The sequence below is a fragment of the Ambystoma mexicanum genome, chromosome 2q, assembly GCF_040938575.1.
Source record: "Ambystoma mexicanum isolate Mex_15411 chromosome 2q, UKY_AmexF1_1, whole genome shotgun sequence".
NCBI lineage: Eukaryota > Metazoa > Chordata > Amphibia > Caudata > Ambystomatidae > Ambystoma > Ambystoma mexicanum.
In genome coordinates this window covers 1,012,727,325-1,012,748,451 of record NC_090924.1, presented here as the reverse complement: position 1 = coordinate 1,012,748,451, position 21,127 = coordinate 1,012,727,325, and the positions used below count along the sequence as shown (strand labels likewise).

Here is a 21,127-nt window from a genome sequence, read left to right as displayed (position 1 = left end):
CCGGCGAGAAGAAGAGGAAGAAATCCGAGCGGTCTTCTAAGACCTTTGAGGACGCCCCGGCGACGGGGGTCCAACATAAGGCCAAGCACCGCGAGTCCGCTGGCACCGGGAGCGCCGAACGGTGGGGCTCTACGGGCGCCAGGCAGGGCGCACCCTCCCCGGCACCATCAACCACGAGCCAACGCTCTGGGTCGGGTAAGAGGAAGGCCGAGCACCCGGCGAAGCTCCTGGAGAGGCCCCGGTCGAGCTCGAAGGCGGAGGGGGAGCGAGGCAGTGTCCCCCCCCTCAAGGATAAGGCGGTGAGCGCACCTAAGGTGGTGAAGGCCTTAATCCATCCGGCCAAGCCCTCTATCGAAACTGTCGCGGCGGCCCTGGCTCAGCCTGTGGAGGCTACACCAGTGGTGGCGACCTCGGGGCTCAGAGTCTCCCTGCCACCTCGGAGGGAGTCCTCTTTTGTGCCCATCGATAGGACCCCCGTGAAATCCCCCGTGGGGAAGAAAAAGGAGGGGGGCAGGGCATCGTCGTAGATTCGGCCTCAACCTCGGAGGAGGAGCTGGTCGAGGTCTTAAGCCACGGCCTCGGCGTGGAAGAAGACCGGCCCGTCGGGATGGATCCCGACGCAGGGGACGACGACATCGTCGAGGATACCGACGGGGCCCCTGATCGCCCGTCGGATTCCCCTCTGCCAGCGCCGCGAGACAACTCGGCGGCCATTTTGTTGGCTATACAGTCCTTATGCTCAGAGATAAGGACGAGACTACCATTGCCGACGGAACCTCTCCCGTCGGGGGACCTAGAACCGGGACCTTCTGGTGTTCCCCCTACCAAGAGAAGAAGGATCCACCCTCCACCTCCTTTTCAGCCGTTGCGCCCCTTCCAGCCCTCCTCCCCGTCCACCCGAGGGGATGATACAGGGACTGACACGGCAGCGACGGGTACGGACGACGAGGTTTACGACGAGGATGTACCGTCGTCGCCTCCCACCAGGGCTTCTCCGCCCGACGAGATTGGATCGTTCCACTCTATGATCGCCAGGGCATCCGAGCTTTTCCAACTCTGCCCTGAGGAGAAGAAGAAGGAAGGTTTCCTTTATCAGCGGCGCGAGGCCAAGAGGAAGACGGTCCTCGCGGTGCCTCTATTGGACGACATTTGGGATGAGGGCCTCACCCTCCTCAAGAACCCTTCCACGATGCCAGCTAGAAGAGACCGGTACGAGAAAAAGTACCGGGTCCCGGACACGGCCCCCCTGTGCCTCCGGGCGCAGCCTACCCCGGACTCCGCCGTCTCCGCGGCGGCCAGGAAAAAAGCGGGGGGGGGTGCGGCCTCCACATCGACTTCCCCACCGGACGGCGAGGGAAAGAAATTGGACGCTATGGGACGCAGAGTCATCTCGTCTGCAGCAACGACGATTAAAGCTGCCAACGCCTTGGCTATCGTGGCCCGATACGACAGGGAGCTCTGGTACAAACTGGCTCCCCTGCTGGACTTCTTGCCGGACGACAAGAGGGCAGAGGCCCTGGAGATCCAGCAGGAGGGTGAGGTGGCTTCGGACCACGCCATTACCGTTGCGACGGACATCGCCGACACTGGGTTCCGCCAGTTGGGCAACGGCGTTTGCCTTAGGCGGCGTGGATGGCTCAAGGCTACGGACTTCCGTCAAGACATGCCCTTCGATGGGAACAACCTGTTTGGGAAGACAGTGGACGATTCCCTTCAGGCCATTAAAGCGGACACCGAGACGGCCCGGGCCCTTGGAGTTCTGCAACAACGACGGACGCCCTTTCGGAGCAGCGGAGGCAAGGGCGCCTCCAAAGGTTCCGGCGGCGGTTTCTCCTCCTACCGTCAAGCAGCCCGCTCGTCGTCTCAGGAGGCCTACAGAGGACGAGGCAAGTCTGGCGGACCCCGCCGTCGTCGCCAAGGACAAGGCGCTAAAGCCTCGTCGAAGCAGGATTGAACCGGCCGGGGGGTCGGGCCCCCACCGAAGCACCCCGGTGGGAGGCCGGCTGGCGAGCTTCGTCAGCGTGTGGGAGTCCATCTCCACCGACCGTTGGGTGCTGGACGCCTTGGCCCGGGGCCACGCGCTCGAGTTTCAAAGAAAGTGTCCGCGCGTCCCCCCCGTGGCCAGGAAAGAACTTCATGTCCCTCAACTTCTCCTGGAGGTGAAGGCGATGCTCAAGAAGGGCGCCATCGAACTCGTCCCAAAGAGGCTTCGGGGCTCCGGAGTCTACTCGAGATACTTCCTCGTGAAGAAGAAGACGGGGGGATGGCGCCCCATCCTGGACCTGCGACGTCTGAACAAGTTCATCAAGGCGCAAAAGTTCCGGATGGTCACCCTCCAGCACGTCCTGGGTCAGCTGGAGGAAGGAGACTTCCTGTCGTCGTTGGATTTGGAGGATGCCTACTTCCATATTCCCATCTTGAAGGGGCACCGAAAATTCCTCAGGTTTGTGGTCCAAGGGCGTCTTTACCAGTTCAAAGCCCTCCCCTTCGGTCTACGGTCGGCACCCAGGGTGTTCACCAAGTTCCTCGCGCCGGTGGCGGCTCAGCTGCGCCGCGAAGGGATCCACGTCTACCCCTACCTGGACGACTGGCTCATCCGAGCCAAGACAAAGGAGCTCGCCGTGGTTCACACGGCAAGGACCGTCCAACTTCTCACGGACCTGGGATTCTCCGTGAACTACGCCAAATCCCACCTGGTGCCCGCGCAAGACGCTCTGTTTCTGGGAGCGAGGCTCAACACAGTGTCCCTTCTGGCCTCCCCGTCGGAGGAGAGGACCAGGACCATCCTGGGCAAGGTGCAGCGGATGTTGGTGGCCAACGCGGCCAAGATGAGGTCCATCAAGTCCCTCCTCGGAATGATGTCTTCCTGCATCTACCTCATTCCCATGTGCAGGCTCCGGATGCGCCCGTTGCAGGAGTTCCTGGACGCGCGCTGGATCCAAACGACGGGCAACTTCGAGGAAAGGATCACACTCTACGAGAGTTTCCGACGAGCGATCCGGTGGTGGGGCACCCGCGCGCATCTGACGGCGGGCATGGACTTCCAGACCCCAGCCCACCAGGAGACAGTGACCACGGATGCCTCCCTGGAAGGGTGGGGAGCGCACACCGAAAATCTGCACGCAAGAGGCCTTTGGCTCCCGACGGAGAAATCCCTACATATCAACATCCTGGAGCTCCGTGCAGTGTTTTGGGCCCTCAGGTCCTTCCTTCCGTCCCTCAAGGGCAAGGTGGTGAGGATCTTCACCGACAACACCACCACCATGTTTTACATCAGGAAACGGGGTGGAACCAGGTCCCCAGCACTGTCCAAGGAGGCGCAGGACCTGTGGCATTGGGCAGTCGCCCAAGGGATGTTTCTGGTGCCGTTTCATCTGGCAGGGATAAAAAAACACCATCGCCGACTCACTCAGCAGGGAGCTGCGCTCGTGCCACGAGTGGGAACTACGGCAGGATCTAGTGGATCGCCTCTTCCGACGGTGGGGCACACCCCAGATCGACCTGTTCGCGACGGCGACGAACTCCAAGTGCCGGAGGTTTGCCAGCAGGTTTCCCCAGGCGAGGAGCATGGGCGATGCTTTCTCGTTCCCCTGGGAGGGCCTGTTCCTCTACGCGTTCCCTCCTTTGCCACTGCTGATCCGGCTCGTCAACCAGCTCAAGAGGTCACGGTGCAGGATGATCCTCGTCGCACCTGCGTGGCCGAGGCAGATATGGTTCCCGGACCTGCTGGACTTGTCAGCGTCCCCGCCAATCAAGCTGCCGGTGGACGCGGATCTGCTCTCCAGGGAAGGAGGCGCCATCCTCCACCACGACCCGAAATCGCTGAACTTGCAGGCCTGGCTCCTGCAGCGCTAGAGTTTGGAGGATACGACATACCGGCCGACTGCAGAGAGGTTCTTGCAAAGGCCAGGGCGTCCTCGACTCTTAAATGCTACGGACACAAATGGGAAGAGGTTCTCTGTCTGGTGCCACGCACAGAAGATTAACCCTCTTCGGATTACGGCTCCCCAGGTACTGCCGTACCTGCTGACGCTGGCCAAAGCTGGACTGGCACACGCGTCCATCAAGATTCATCTTGCTGCGATCTCCCGATACACCAGAACCACGGGGCGGACGTCCTTGTGGTCTCATCGTCTGGTGAAAGAGTTCATGAAGGGACTGTTCAGATCGTTCCCGCCGGTGAAGGCTCCGGCCCCGGCGTGGGAGCTCAACGTGGTGCTGACCAAGCTCATGGGACCTCCGTTCGAGCCTCTGCACTCGACCCCGTTGAAGTTTCTGTCGTGGAAAACAGCGTTTCTTGTGGCCATCACCTCCGCACGACGGGTGGGAGAGATCCAGGCCCTTTCCTGCAAGGCCCCGTACTTGACTTTTCACGACACGAGCGTAGTGCTCAGGACGCACCCCTCCTTCATGCCCAAGGTACCGTCGGACTTCCACCTCAACGAACCCTTGGTGTTGCCTGTATTCTTCCCGTCGCCTTCGTCGCCGGCTGAGAGGACTTTGCACTCGCTGGATGTGGCTAGAGCGCTGAAGTTCTACGTGGACCGCACAAAGTGTTTTCGGAAGACGTCACAACTCTTTGTGAACTTTGGACCTGTCAATCAGGGGAAGGCTCTCTCGAAGCCTTCCATTTCCAGATGGCTCTCCGGCTGTATCATGTACTGTCATCGGTTGGCAAACCGACCGCTGCCTGGCCGTCCGAGAGCCCATTCCACCAGAGCGATCGCAGCTACCACGGCGTTCCTTTCTGGTGTGCCCCTGCTGGACATATGCAGGGCTGCTACGTGGAGGTCGACGCACACCTTCACGAAGTTCTACTGCGTCGATCGGGATTCCAGGGAGGAGTCCAGGGTCGGCCAAGCAGTGCTGCGCAACCTGTTCGCCTGAGGTGAGCCTGGTGAGGAGGTAAGATGCTTAATGTTGAGTTTGATGCAATGCTTAATGTTGAGCCTTTGCCACCTCCCGTGGTTGTGCATGTGTGTACTGCTATGTATTCTTTATTCATGAGCATGTGAATCCATGCCAGACCCCATGCTGGAGAAGGAACAAGTTACTTACCTGTAACTGTTGTTCTCCAGCATGGGTCTGGCATGGATTCACATGCGAACCCTCCCGCCTACCCCTCTGCGGCTCTTCACTTGGTCATACTGCCACTTCACGTGCTTCCAAATCTGAAGATGGCTGCCAGAGGCGGTGCTTAGGTAGAGGGCAGTCATTGGCTGTGGTCAGTATGACGCAGAGACCAGTGATTGGTTATTACTACGAAAGACAGATCAGAAACGAAACTGATACTGGTTTTTTCTTTACCGAGGATTCCCAGCCTGACGACGGGGAATATTCATGAGCATGTGAATCCATGCCAGACCCATGCTGGAGAACAACAGTTACAGGTAAGTAACTTGTTCCTACTCGAGGTGCCAAGGCCGCTCGGGCAGTTGCCTCTTTTCCCTCAGGCAACGCTGCAGCCGCTACCACTCAATCATGAGTCCAGGTCACATGGTTCGCCAGTTGGGGGAAGGTTGGCGCAGCATCTTGTAGAGTGGCGTGCCATTACTTCAGATGTGTGGGTTCTGGAGATCATAACCCACGGCTACTGTCTTCCTTTTCGGCAGAGGCCTCACGACAATCCACCTGGGAAACCTCTCTTTGAAGAGTCCGGATCCGCTCCTTGCGCAGGAAATTCAAGCCCTGCTGGAGAAAGGCGCCATAGAACTGGTGCCTGTAGCGGAGAGGAACAAGGGATGGTATTCCCCTTCTTTTTTTTTGATTTCGAAGAAAGACGGGGGATTGAGACCCATCATGGACTTGTGCGGTTTGAACAAACTCCTCAGGAAGGACAAGTTCAAGATGGTTACTCTCTCTCAAGTCCTCCAGGCCCTTCAACTTCAGGATTGGTTGGTGTAACTGAGGTTCGCGGTTGGCGAATCGCACTTTCAGTTTCGGGTCCTGCCATTCGGATTGACCTCCGCCCGAGTGTTTTCACCAAGCTCATGGTAGTGGTAGCAGCGCATCTCAGGAAAGGGGGGGATTCACGTCTAGCCCTACCTGGACGATTGGTTGATCAGGGGGAGCTCTCCCGAGCAAGTCCTAGATCATCTGTCACCTGCCACTCCCTTCACAAGCTGGGCTTCTCCCTCAATTTAAAGAAGTCCCATTTGACGCCAACACAGCGGCTCCAGTACATCGGAGCACTGCTCGACACATTCCTGGGGCTGTGTTTTCCTTCCCAGGTGAGGGCTCTTCACATTCAGCAGATGGTGCACAAGTTTCAGCTTGCCCAGACTCTCCCAGCGTCCGAGTTCTTGAGACTGCTCGGCCTCATGGCAACCTGCATTCTTCTGGTGCCAGAGGTCAGGTTGCGGATGAGATCTTTGCAATGGGCACTCTAGCTCTAGTGGTCTCAGTCCTCTGGCAGGTTGTCGGACCCTGTTCAGGTGCCGCCCTCGGTTGGCTAGGACCTTCTGTGGTGGGCCGTCGAAGGCAATCTGATGAAGGGGGCCCATTTTGGCTGCCCTGGCCGGAGGTGACGATCGTGACGGACGCATCCCTCACGGGATGGGGAGCTCATGCCAACGAGTTGACAGTCAGCGGTCGTTGGTCTCCGTCGGAGTCCAGACTCCATATCAATCTGTTGGAGCTGAGGGCCGTCAGGCTAGCCCTGAAGGCTTTTCTGCCGACTGTGCGAGGAAAGAGTGTCCTGATTCTAACGGACAACACGGTGGCCATGCACTACCTCAACAAAAAGGGGGGGGGCAGGGTCACTTCCTCTGGACAGGGAGGTGATGCAGCTTGAGTTCTGGGCCATACAGCAGGAAGTTTCGATCTTGGCTGTTCATCTGGCCAGAGACAACGAGAAGGCGGACGCTCTGAGCAGGCAGAGCGCGATCTCTTACGAGTGGGAGCTGGCTCAGGAGATTCTCCTGGAGATATTCGCCCTTTGGGGTACCCCTCAAGTGGATCTCTTCGCCTCCAGTGTCAACCGGAAGTGCGAAAGGTTCTGCTCGCGGGAATTTCCTCCAAAAGGAGCCTTAGGAGACGCGTTTGTGGTGGAGTGGTCATTCCCACTGCTGTACTCGTTTCCTCCAGTCCCTGTCATCCCGCAAGTACTGCGGAGGTTACGGAGGTTCGTTTCCCGGATGATCCTCATTGCTCCGGCGTGGGCCCGGAGGACGTGGTACCCGGACCTTCTCGACTTGTCCATCTGCCCTCCACGTCGTCTTCCCTACCGAGACGATCTGCTCTCACGGGAGGGGGTCAGGTTCTCCATCCAGAGGTCAGATCCCTCATCCTTCACGCTTGGCTTCTGAAAGGTTGAGGTATAAGGATTGGGACCTCCCTGAAGACGTGATGGAGGTGTTGCTCTCGGCCAGCAACAAAGTCTCTGTACCGTTGCCGTTGGAGAAAGTTCTGCGACTGGTGCAGAGTTAAGAATGTGGATCCTTTTGAGTGTGAGATTCCCATGGTTCTTTCTTTTTTGCTTTCCTTGGCCCACCGGGGCTTGCACTGGGGACCATTAAAGGTTACCTGGCGGCGCTGTCTGTATTTAAGTGCTCGTCTGAAGAATGTTCCTATTTTAAGATTCCTTTAATTTCTCAGTTTTTGAAAGGGCTCACTAATGTGTTCCCTCCGTCACCTTTTCTGGTGCCTGGTTGGGATTTGAACCTTGTTCTTAAGTTTCTTACATTCTTACATTTCTTAGTCTCAAAGGGCATTCTTGCCCTTTGAGACTGTTAACTCTGAAAACTGTGTTTATGATTGCGGTTACTTCTGCTCACAGAGTGAGTGAGTTACAGGCACTTTCAGTTAAACCACCCTTCTCTGTGTTTCATAAGGACAGGGTTGTCTTAGAGTTCGTCCTGCCTTTCTTCCAAAGGTGGTTTGGGAATTTCATTTGAGCCAGAAGGTTGTTCTTCCGGCGTTCTATCCTCCTCCACATCCTGGTAAGGAAGAGGAGAGGCTCCATATGCTTGATCCTAGCAGAGCGTTGAGCTTTTATATTTTGCGCATGTCCTCGGTCAGATTGGACGATCAACTTTTCATTGGTTACGCTGGAAAGCGTTTGGGACAAGCTGTGACGAAACAGACTTTGTCTCGTTGGAGTATTTTAGCTATCTCCGAGTGTTACCGCTTGGCGGGTAAGGACCCTCTGGCTGGCTTGCGGGCCCATTCTACCAGGGGAGTGGCTGCGTCTACTGCCCTGCAGAGGGGTGTTCCTATTCGTCACATCTGTGATGCAGCCACCTGGGCTTCAGTACATACTTTTTTACGTCACTACTCCCTCGATTCCATCCGAGGGCAGGATCTGGCCTTTGGCAAGGCAGTCCTTTATTCCGCAATTTGATTGGGCATGCTTAAATTTGTGTTCTAAATTCTTTTCCCACCTCCTTGCTTGGTACTGCTTTGGGAGTCTGTCATAGATATGGAATACGTCGTCGGACCATCCCATCGAAAGAATGTTACCAGGTAAGAAAGTAACTTGTTCTTCGAGGGGATTGGGTCCTCCGACGTATTCCATATCGCTCCCTCCCTACCTTCCCCGCCGCAGAATTTCTTTGGCGATTGCAGCTTGCGTTCTGCAAGGCCTTGTGTGTCTGACTGGCAGAAAACTGGTGTCACACGTTCTGGGGGAAAAAACTACAACTGAGGCTACGGGCGTCGTGCCTCCTACTTATCACATCGGGTGACGTCGGCCGTCGGAGGTCCTCGGGGACGGCGCATCAACGTCATCGACGCAGGACACAGACGCCAAAGATTTTCCAAAGCAGCACAGCTGTGGACATTACCTGTCAGATGTGGAATACGTTGTGGGACCATCCCATCGAAAGAACGTTACCAGGTAAGAAAGTAACTTGTTCTTCTGATGCTTGTATCTGCTTAGATTCACATGCACCCACACTTCCTCCCCTCTGAGAGAAGGCGCATAAACTTGTGAGCTTGTCTATCGTATCTGCTTGGATACTTCTGTACTCGCGCTGCTCTTCATGATACCTCATGTCAGAAAAATACAATCTGAGGGACCTACATGCGAGATCGATCATGGGTACAAGGGACGTCACACTAGGGATAGTATTACTGGCACGCCCTATTCAGCGTCCCTTTTCGAGTTTCGAAAACAACAACTGTAATACTCTGCAGCTTCCACTAGATGTCAGCCTATGCACAGCATGTGAATCCAAGCAGATACAAGCATCAGAAATACGATTACGGTGAGTAATGTATCATATATTATATTTGCAAAGCTTGTGAATAGAAGCAGATAAAAGTGTCAGAAATACGATACAGTGAGTAATGTCACTCCCCCACTTGAAATGTGAAAGTGCAATATTCAATTTGAGCCATGCATGCCACAAAGCCACCTGGTAACCATCGCTGGAAGTACACCTCCAGTTCAGAGCCCATTCTGGATATGCAAATTAGCTCAAATGCAAGGTTTTTGTTCCAGACAATTGCCTTTGTTTTACAGGGCAGTGCTATATTTATGCATAGCTTAATCAACCCAAGACAGAGATTTCTCAAGACTGCAGACCACTACATACCTAGTTTCACCCTTATTGGGGATCATCGGTGTATTATAGTCTGACAGTCTTGTGGTTGGAGCGTGGGGCATGTTTAATGAAAACCAGCTAAATTATGGTGGGTTTAAAAAGGCTTGAAAAAAAAAAAAACTTCTAAACCTTTTTAAACCCACTATAATTTAGCTGGTGTTTGTTCGCACTTAGTTGCTGCAAACCCCTGTACATAGTCAGCATGTTTTTCCCTTTAGCACTATACTGTGACGAGGTGCGGTTACTTTTGCTTTAGGGATATCAGTGTCAAAGTAAATAGGAAAAAATAATTTGCATTTACTCCGAGGCAAGGGTTCTCATTGACTGGTGATGGTAACTTTGCACCTTGGCCTCTGGCACAGTAAACATACCAACAGTGCCTGGGCATGTCCTACAGTGACTGTTTATAGGGATGCTATGCTTGCCATGCCCCAAGTCGCTGATCAATTTTGACCAGTATCAAATGGGCATGGCAGACTCTTATGTGCCTGCGGGTTGCCTTCAGCTGTTTCTGTGGAGATTTCATGCACTTCTGTCAATAAAGGGGGGGCAACGTTAAAAGGGCAACTTGTTTTTAGGCCTTCCCTATAATTTGCGCACCCCTCTCCCTTTCATGGAACCTCACAAAACATCTCTCATGACCGGGCTACTTCCCAACTCCCTTATCCTCATACACAAGGCTTATGAAACATCTCACACATGTTTACAGTAAGCTTTATATATGTTTCTGTTCAACTTTGCCAAAATTGCCTTTTTATGGTTTAGTGTTACTGTTGGAGCACCTTTTGGGGTCCATGGGCCCACCCCATGTGCAACAACCTCTGTGAAGGCATCTTTGTCCAGCTCGCAGCCCTCTTTCAGCTCCCTTCCCCAAGTATAAAGCAGTTATAAAACAAGTTTCAGGATTGCCGTAAATTTCAAAGTAATACAAGATAAACCAGGACTCAGTGTTCCCTTCCCCAAGTTCCAAAACAGTCAAAAAAATAAATAAAAGAAATATCCTGAGGCTCCGTCCTCAGTCAATAAGTAGTTCAGATCTCTGGGTTCCCTTCCCCAAGGAATACTTTCAATGATGTAGTGATATGAGGGTGTTTCCTAATTTTCTTAATGTTCTGCGCCATACTTGCACTCTCTGCATATGTCTAGTCTCTGCATAACAAAATGTCTTGGTTGAAAAAGGCAGTTCGTTTTAGTCCACTTTTTAAGTTTTACCTCCAAAGGTCCATTCGCTTTGGATTACAATACACATTGGGTGCCCTGACTTTGTTCTAGTTCTTTTCACCTTAGTTCAATATGCATTGGTTTCTTTGATTTAACACTTAATTGATTTGTAGATTCAATGTATATGAATGTTGCTTGCAATGTAAGTTTCATCCACTCTTGGACTTGATATACGATGTAATTATTTAAATGGTAAAGCTTCATTTCTTTAGTATGTAGGTAAGTAACAATCTTCTCTAAGTGCGGTTTTCAGAACGTGAATATATATTTGTTGAGCTTTGGTTTCGGTTTGGCATTCAATAATGTTTAAAGGTTTTCATATAACTCTCTGTTGGTGTTTTCAATACACTTCGTAGTAATATGCCTTTGTAATTTGCCTTTAAATATGGCAAGCGTTCGGACACTTTTGAAAAAGTGGTTTCATCTGCATGCGACCACTCTGTAACAAAAAGTCCCATTGTTTGTTGGTTTGCAAGGATTCTGATCGGAGACCTTTGACAATGTGTCTCACCATTCACGGGCCCACTCTGATACAAAATAACCTTGCCGCTAAGATCAAATACTTGCATACCGGGTTTCTGTTCGCTTAGAAACTCACTGGTTGCTTTATTGCGAGTTCCTGCAGTGCAGATCTCCCAGCATTCTGGTTGTTGCCTAAGGGCTCCACCTCCTGCCCCTCAGGCGCTCCTGGGTCGCTTTGGGTCCTAGGATAACGAGTACTTCGAGCAATAGGAAAAGGAGCAGCCTTCTGATACGGATAAACCATTTGCATGCTCCACACAGACAGCTCCCTGCTGTTTCTCTTGGCCCCTCTGCTGCTGTTGCTATTTCACTGCCACTGCTCCTGTCACTGCATCCCCTTTCACTATTGTTGGGGCGAATTCTCAGAAATGTGTTAATTCCCTTCTTCCTTAGAGACCCCCAGCTCTTTTTGCTGGACTTTATGACTTTTTATCTCTCATGTAATTTTAATGTCATTTATTCTCTGTTTCTTTTGACTTTGGAGTCTGACAAACCCCATAGGCATCATCTTTACATTGTGTCAAACAGCACCTTCAGTGCAGTGCCACAGAGAAGTCTCTTAGATTTCCCAAAGGTTTAACTACCTTCTCTTGGTGAAACTACTGTTTCCAAGAGCAGTGAAGTGAAATTGACTTTACTTACATTTTGTAACTTTCTAGACCCAGCACACACTATCTTACCATAGGGTGCTGGAGGGGTTACTTAGTATCCCCTTTGTCTATTTTCTCATGTAACCTTTTTATGTTACCCTTTCTACAATTAATGGCTGTTGGCAGTGGTTTACTTTTTACTAGCATTGTGCGTTTTTACTGCGGGCTGCGTTCACAGCCATGTTAAGGCACCCATGGGTGCCCATTTTGGCCCCAGTCGTCTTTTTTCACCATTTCTTGTCGGAAAGGTCCTACTTGATACTTGCTCTGCGCGCCAAACCAGCTTTGGTCCCTTTGTTTTGTTTTTGGCGGGATTCACAAGTGAAGCCCGTCTCTGGCTCCAGTATGTCTGGCAGGGGCAGAAAGTGAGGGAGGTGCTCGAAACTCCCTGTACTTAATCCTCTTGGTTACAGGAATGCACACAGGTGATTGGCCGGCTGGCTGTCCGGGAAGGACAGCCACCCTGCTGTGCGATTGACAGCTAGGCTGGAATGAATGCGATAAACCTGCATAAAAGGCAAGGCTTTTTGGCTTGGAAGGCAGAGTCGACCACTGGATGAAGGAATCAGAAGAATAACTTGGAAGAGACGCCTGCTGCAACTCCTGGACCTTTGGTTTGTCCGATGAAACCTTGCTGCTGTGCTGAAGCTCTGAATTCGCCACAACTAGAGAAGCCCTGCAAGGGCTTCTCCCTTTGAGTTGATGGGTCCAATCAACTCCAAAGTAAGCCCGTCTGGACATCCTCTCGGAGCTGGCTGTACTTCTGCTGCTGGAACCAAAGTGCCAGGGAGAGGAACACCAGATTGTGTGCATTGGTTTTAAGTAGGACCTGGGCGCTAGGAAGATCCTTTGGACTTCCCTGATGCAGGACTGACCAAGCCTGAGCCACCTCAACAGAGTGCTCGACCCCAGATGCGAGGAAAGTCTGAAGTGGTGTCTGAAAACCGCTGTGTTGCTATTTGCTGTCAGACGCGAGGAGCTGAAACACAGAAGAACCGCTGAATTGAAGTTTGCCCATTGCTGCCGTTGACCTTCCCATTGCAGAGCAGGAGTACCCAGACGTCCTCCCTCTCGTCCCCACGACTGAGGCTCAGGAACAGGATCTGCAGAGCTGCACAGGAACCGAAGCCAGCTGGAACCATTTCTTCTAACCAGAGGTACTGTAAAGTCTAAGAACTTACATCTTGTTGTGTAGCCTTCCTTGCTCTCAGTTGCGACCAGTCTTGGCTACCTTGCAGAGTTGCTAAAGCGTTGGCCCTCAAGTGATCTACCTTTCTACAAACATTTCTAACAACATTACAAGACTTCTTACTTACTTGCAAAGAAGATCTTTAGCTCCCCTTGACATTGTGCAATTAACATTGGCTGTCCTAGCTCCCTGAGAGACTCCTCTTTACCTACGACTTTGTGCTTTGGCTTTTCCCCCAGGAAAGGGTTCATTTACTCTGCTTTGGAAGGTTCTTAAAAGTACTTTACTGTTTATGAATTATTTGTTAACCTTTGTTATATTCCTCGATTCTATCTTTTACACTTAACTCAGTATTGCTCTAAATGTACCAGTGATAAATCAATCTCCAGTGTCCTAGCTATTTACCTGAGGGTGCATGAAGTGTCTGTGTGCCATCCCCAATGGGGTATCATCTGATTTAGAGAACCAGAGTGTGTTTTGAAGTGTATATAATAGTGTTATCCATAAATTGCTCCCTTCTGATGAAGGCTTATACAACTGACTGTGAAATAAATTAATAGTTGTTTAATCAAGAAACTTGAGTGTGTTTATTTGAATAACTGCTACTGTGAAACTCTGTGTCACAACATTACTGCTCACACTGATCCCTCTTGAGATAAGCCTGGCTTCTCAGACACACTACCAACCTGTGTAGTTCAGATTTAAACCAAAGTTTGGATTCCTATTGCCAGGAGGCCAAGGTTATTGTAATGCACTCAAAGGGTACTGCATACAATCTTGCCTAACAACTATGATTTGGTAGGGCTTTTTATACACATGCCCCTTATCAGGCTCCAGGTGCGAGTTTACAATTAGCCTTGCCTGACCATCATTAAGGGGACATGCCTAAGCTCTGCTGCTCTCAGCAGGCTTCTTCCTCATCCCAGTACTAGAGTTGTGATAGCAACTAGTCATCATTACTCCTGGTTGCCTCTTCCTCGTCTCTGTACTTTTTGTAGTAATTTTATGAGGAAGCTAGGGAGTTGATTTATAATACCACATGAAGACGGGCAAAGGGTTGGTCATCAGTAGAAATAGGGGGATAGAAATGTCTCTCCCAACGGCATCCTAGTCCCCACAGACCCTCCACCCAGGTGATCCTCCCTCGCTTGTCTACCCCAATGGTCGGGATCCAAGAGCGATGGCCTTTCCCTGGTCACCTGGCAGAGGATTCATGGGGAATATGAGGGAGAATACCCTTGGGTTTTTTACACCACACAGCCAAATGCTTTCTTTCCTTGAGCATATCAAATTGCGCTCCTATGGGCATGTCTTTGCCCTCTCCAAGGTCAGGACATATCCCAGGTATCTGCTACATGCCATTTCAAAGTACTTGTATCCCTGGATATTATAGGGACTCTACCACACTGTCCTTCATGCCACAGGCAAGTTCATATCTGTTTCCAGAAAATATGACCATATCACAAAAGTGCTGCACATCCATTACTTGCTTCCTCTAAAAGTTTTGATACGGCGTAAGGAGAGGCAGTTGCTTCTAACGCGAGACATCTAAAAAGTCAACAAAATGTATCTGACAAGCATAAATGTTCAATGCTTGTATAAAATATTCTTTTTTAACATTTAAAGGTATGAGCTTGTGTTGCTTGCTTGTCATCAGCATTCAAATAAACCTGATTTGTGTGTATTTTGAAATTAAATATTTTATATGCTTTCTGTTTTTTAAAAAAAAATGTTTAGTGATTCAAACTGGTGGAAAGGTGAAACCCCTTTGGGGATCGGATTATTTCCCTCTAATTTTGTAACAGCAGACCTCACTGCAGAACCAGAAATGAGTGAGTATTCCTTAAAAAATGTTCTAATTCTTTGTTGATCTTTTCGTATCTGCCCTGCGATGCTGTTTCTACTATGTAGAAAATGTAGATTGAATTGTCTAGCTCACAATAGAAAAATATTTTCTTTCTTACATTTAACTTTTGCTTCAAACGGAACAATTCAGACTAATTTTGTTTTTCCTTTTTGAGAATTACTGTTCCACAGTTGAGGAAATGGGTATCAAAGTCATTGTATCCAATCCAAATACCTCTAACAGTGAACCAGTAAGCTAATTGAGTAGTTGGTTGTTTTATAATAATATCTTTTACATTTTGCCATCCATTGCCCAGTTGAATATTTTCTACTAGTATGCCCACTCCCCATTCCCTTCAGGCTCATGGCATGTCCTGAAAACCAGACAGCAAACTGGATTTTCCAAGTCAAGCTTGTTGTGCATGCCCCGTCATCTTCTCTCCTTCAAATCTGTCTGTTTGCTAAACCTGTGTGATTTTCTTCTCATTCTTGTAGCTGGGCATTTTTGTATGGCTTGTGGTTTCTGTGTTTTTACTCCCTTAAAACCTCTGCCAGTGCCGGCTTTGAGGTGTAGCTCAGTGTTAGATCACTGGTTTCAAGCAGTGGACTTGCATGGGTTTGCACAGGAGCTAATGGATGAATGGGGCTGACCCATTTGCCCCTCATAAATGGTCCAAAGTGAATTACAGGGCATACAGGGTAAGCAACCAGTTTGGAACAGAATATAGATAAAGGCATCTACCCTCTGGTACAAGATTTGTGGGACGGGGACTCCACTTGAGTCATGTAATTATGGAAGAGTGGACTTCTTCCCAACTCCCTTTTCCTACATTGGAGAGTTGAGAGGTATCTGTTCTTAGTGATCCTAGAGTGGATCGAAGACTATCTCATGGTCTGCAGGTGAAGTTTGGAAGAGGTTAGATTCTGATCTGAAGATGCTGAAGGATGCAAAGACAAAAGTTGTTTATCATGATCGCAAAAATCTCACTCTGACATTATTCCATGTGTTTTTTATTTATTTAATTGTTTTCTTTTTAAACACGCCCAATACCATACCTGAGTACGGTTTCTAAGCGCGGATCTGGGATTAAACCCTCTGTTGCTCTGCGTGGTCTTGCTTCCAAGACCAGCGTGTTGCCCCTGTGCTATACTCCGTTCACTAAAAGAGAAGATAATTAAGAAAAGGTTTGTTATAGAGGTGAGAATTTGATATATCTCAGACTTGGCAGCGAGGAAACACCATCGTGGTGTGCAGCACTCCCGTGAGGATTCCCTTCAATTCAAAATCCAAGAGTCCAAAAAGTTCATTAAAATGTTTGAAGCTTTATTCGAAAAAATTGTTTTCAATAAATCTTTGATCTTGCCCAAAGTTTTATAAAAGCCAGCGGAGTGAAAGCAACTGATCCGTTTCGCCACTGTCATGTGACTTGTTCACCGTAACTCTGCCTTACACTGTTCAACCTTTAAAACACTGAGTGAGTACAGAATAAGTAGTAAGCAAAGAGATAACTATTACCCTTCTGAGTTATTTCAGCCATTTCTCATTGGGCTGTCGAATTAACACGTTACAAAGTCCCGAGCTCTCTGGTATATAATGTAGAATGCTTGACAGTTAAATTTAAATTGTATGTATCTAATTCTATTTGTGACTCGATGTTCCCAATACTGAAACCGTTCTGCAACGTTTACTCTAATTTGATTCGTGCCCGACATTCCTTATTCCAACAATATCTTTAAAGGTATTTCAAAGTACTCCTTCATGTAGGAATTATTTATATAGCGAAGAATGGCATTTAACATTATTTAAGTTAAGGGTAGCCTGCCGTGTAGATGTCTTGGTGCATTACATCTGCAGGTATTATGTAATATCTAACACCAACGTTCTTCAACATAATTGGGCATTTACACGTGACAGTTCTCACGTTAGACATGCCCCTATATTTTTACAGTGCCGACTTATCTCAATGTTACATTTATGTCTTAGTTGTTTAGATAGATTCTACACTTGATTTAAAAGCGCTAGATAAAGTGCATAGTGCCATTGCAGTATTTAAAAATGAAAAAGTTAAATGTAGACTACCGTATGGATGGCCTGCTGCAGTCATTATGTTATATTTATATATATATTTATATATTTAGTATATATATTATTTTTATATGTAGTTACGGTTAAATTGCTCATCTCATAGGAAGAGCACTTGGTCCAGGGGGGGGCAAAGTTATAAGGGGGGTCACAAAATTTCTTTTTTTCCCATTATGGAAAAAAACTTTGCTCATGCATACCGCCCAAAGCACTTGAAGGATTTTCACCAAATTTGCGGCAGGGGCAGCGGCTTGGTCCCGAAGGTGTGCTTTTGTTAATTTGGTGTAAACGCGTCCAGTAGTTTTTCTTTAAATGACCAAAACGTGAGGCAAACAAATGAGTGATATCTATGTCTGCTCCGCGGACTCACTTCCGTTTTCGGTCCACGGACTGGCCTCTGATTGGCTGTACTGTCCGCAAACTGGCCGCTGATTGGGCAGAAAATGTGCAGACTTTTGCATGGTCCGCGGACATCCGGATGCGGCCGCCGATTGGCTGGTGAGAAAACGTGAAATGCGTTGGTTTTCCTGAAGCGCCCGCCATCCTGGATTCGCAGACTTTTTTGGGGTCCGCGGACAGCGCAGTGAAAACATTTTTTAAAAAGCAGCATTTCACTTGTCAAACTCAACAAACCATCTCTGGGGATATGGCCATAAGAAGCCAAAAAACAGGTTATTTAACCCCCCAAAAGTCTGCGAACACTCCAGATGTCCTGGGGCGGTGCTGTGGTGTTCGCGGACACTTCAGATGTCCTAGGACGTCTGTACCTATTTCTGCATTACAGGGTTGGGGGAAAGCAGTTTTTGGATGGCTTATAACTTTTGCGCCATCCAACGAAACTGCATGTAATTTTGCAATTTTATTCTAGAACTAATCCTGAATAGTTTTGCAAAGTTGCGTGGGATCTTCTCAAGAGGGGGTGAAATTAGTGGGGGGGTCTTAACATTTTTAGATGACTTATTACTTTGTTGCTATTTGACGAATGTGGATAAAAGTTTTGAGAAAGATTATAGACCCAACCTTCAATGTTTGTTTAAAAACTGAATGGATTTTGTCAAGCGGGGGCTAAGTTATATGACTATTGTATGTACATCCATTTTGACACTTTTAAAAAAATAAAATGGGTGGATTTCGAGCAAACTCGTGAGGAGCATTGGCAAAGACATTAAAGCATGATTTTGCAAATGTGCCCATGTTTTATTTTTTACAAGTGTAATAATGTAGGTACAAAAAATAGTCATATACCTTTGGTGACTGAGGTATAGCCTGTGGTCGTGGGCAGTAGCCAGATTGTCTGGGTCATGGCATAAGGTCATGACGCGGACAATCTGGCTACTGGCCATGACCGCTAGGCACGAAAAATGATGTTAAAGTAGCTATGTCTACCTGGGACCGGCTATGTGGTAAAGTTATTCGAGGTTGGATAGGTTTGAAACGGAAAAAAGTGCCTGTGGTAATATGTTCATAGGGTTTTGCAAGCTGCCATGGCAAGGGAAGAGGGGCTGTGTACGGAGCCCCGCCTTCTCTTTCCATGTTGGCTGTCTTGGAAATGGATTTTCCTTCCTACAGCGGGACGCCGCAGGCATCCCGCTATAGGAAGACAAATCTATGTTTCGAATGGATTGTGTCCTCCCACGTATTCCTCATCTAGTGCTAATTCGTTATCTCCAGCTTCGCTGCGTCGGAAAAAAAGTTTCTCGGCAGAGGGCGCTGTGCTCGAGGTCGTGGCGTCGATTGTCCCTCCACTGACTCCGTACTCTTTCGACGTCACCGATGGTATAAATAGCTCGAGCCGCGCCCGTTGCTTGAGTTCCGTTTTTCTTATCGCTTCGCTATCGAGAACGGTGCGCTTCTATTTTCTGTGAAGAAAATGTCATCTTCAATGCCTGCGACACCCAGGACTGGGTTCAAGAAGTGTGCAGATTGTGGGTCTAAAATGTCGATCACCGATACCCACCGGATTTGTCTCTGGTGTCTCGGTTCCAGTCACCGAACCGGCGACTGCGGGTCCTGCCAATCAATGACCGAGAAAGCTGTTCGTGAGAGGAGAGGTAAACAGTCGGTGGGGAGGGAGGCCTCAAAAAAGGTTACATCAAAAAGACACAAGCGACCGATTCTAAGGAATCGGATCGCCATAGGCACTCAAAGAGATCTCGATCTGGGAGTAGATCGAGACACTCTTCGTCATCATCGAAAAAAAAATGAAGAGGAGACATAGATCTCCCTCATCATCATCTTCTTCTTTAGAGTCGACCGAAGAAATTCGTTGTCCGACTAAATCGGATTCTCCCAGTAAATGGGAAGAATTCTGCAAAAAGATGGAGGTTTTCGAGAAAACCCGACCCCCTTGAAAGACCCTCGAAAAAGCCATACCCCTAAAGTCGCTCCATTGGACAACAAAGGGAAGTCCAAGACTACCATGGCAAAGACCGGTTGCCTCGAAGAATCCAAAAAAACTTGAGTCGACGTAAAACCGTCGAAGACTCGAGAGTCGAGCACTTCTCCAGTGCCATGCAAGAAACACAAGTCGTCAGACTTGGACGACTTCGTTGACGCCCTCGGCGTCGATAATTTCGACTACAAAGCCAAAATCATCCTCGACGCCAGTATCGAAGTCATCATCGAAGACCCCTTCGACAACATCGAAAAATTTGCCAATTCCTTCGAAGCAGATGGAAGGGGAAGAAAGGAGATTCACTCCTTCGCCCAGGTCAGACTTTTTCAAACCTATGTCAGCAATTTATGAAGCGTCTGCTTCAGAAGAAGACGAGGTTACTCCTTTGGGAGTTACTTATGGTACAAGACAAGTTCCTGAGGAACTTATTGACCAGGAATCTAGAAAGAGCGACCTGAGTGATACTCTACATTCTGCCAGTGGAATTGACACATCCCCAGAAATAGAGTTCGCCAAACCTGATCCTGCAGAGCATGCAGATGCTGGGTACAGGGGTCTTATGACCAGGGTAGTTGAATATATGGGCTGGGGTAATACGTCACCCATTTTTTAACAAGATGACATGACGGATATAATCGTCAAGGGATCTCAGAAAGATCCTGCTCTCCCTTTCCACAGGGCCCTTCAAAGGACTGTGGAGAGAAACTAGGAGAAACCAGAGACTATTGCTGCTGCAAATAGTACTTTTCCAAAAAAATATAGACCAGCTGGAACGGATCCTGAATATTTGAATAAACATCTGACTCCAGAGAGTTTAGTCTTCAGGCAGCATCTACTTCAAAACAAATGGCTTATCCAACTATCCCTCCAGATAGAGAGGATAAAAAAGTTGATGCCTGGGCACGTAAAGTTTTCACGTCAGGAAGTTTGGCAATTAAGTCTGCAAATGTCACCTGTACCCCAACCAGGTTTACCCATACCCTGTGGGACTGTATTTCGGCAGCTGATCATATTCCGGAAGGCGAGGAAAGGGAAGGCTTCCTGAATATAGTCAAAGACGGGAAGGAGGCAATGGGGGAATGTCTCCAGTCTGGACTGGATACTGCTGATAGTATCAGCAGATCATGGCTGCAAGCGTTGTGCTATGCAGATTTGCGTGGTTGAGGAAGTCGGGGTTTGCACCAGACGTGCAAGCTAGACTCCTCAACATGCCCTTTGATGGCTCGAGGCTCTTTGGCAGAAAGGCTGATGAAAGCCTAGAAAAACTTCAGACCTAGAAAGCGGCAGCTAAATCACTTGGCGCCTCTTTGCGCCAGCCTCAAACCCTATTCCAGCTCATCTTCCTGGAGGGGTCGTTCTTTTCGATACTACTCCTCTTTTGGTAGAAGAAGAGGACAGGCTTCTCAAAGGGGCAAAATAAACTTCCCTCGTGGAGCACGAGGAAGAGGTGCAAAATCAGCCTCAGGAGTGGCATATGTACCCTCAGCCACTCCTGCAGCCGCCTCCAAATCCCTCTGAGACCTTGTTACACAAAACACCAATGGGAGGCAGGATCTCTCAACATCTGAAGGAATGGCAGGGCATTACCTCAGATGCTTGGGCACTGGAAACAGTAGCCCAAGGTTACCGTCTCCCCTTTCTAAAAAGGCCTCAGAATCATCCACTGGGAGCCAACTC

General features: G+C 49.2%; 1 protein-coding gene across 6 annotated transcripts in view; it reads left to right on the top strand.

Annotated features, from left to right (window-relative positions):
• Window positions 1-21,127, top strand: part of STAM (signal transducing adaptor molecule) — an 876,495-nt gene that overhangs the window by 408,654 nt on the left and 446,714 nt on the right. For all 6 annotated transcript variants that reach the window (XM_069648340.1, XM_069648344.1, XM_069648342.1 and 3 more), the window contains one exon: window positions 14,865-14,959. In XM_069648340.1, coding sequence (XP_069504441.1) covers window positions 14,865-14,959 — 95 coding nt within the window. The remainder of the gene's footprint in view (window positions 1-14,864; window positions 14,960-21,127) is intronic.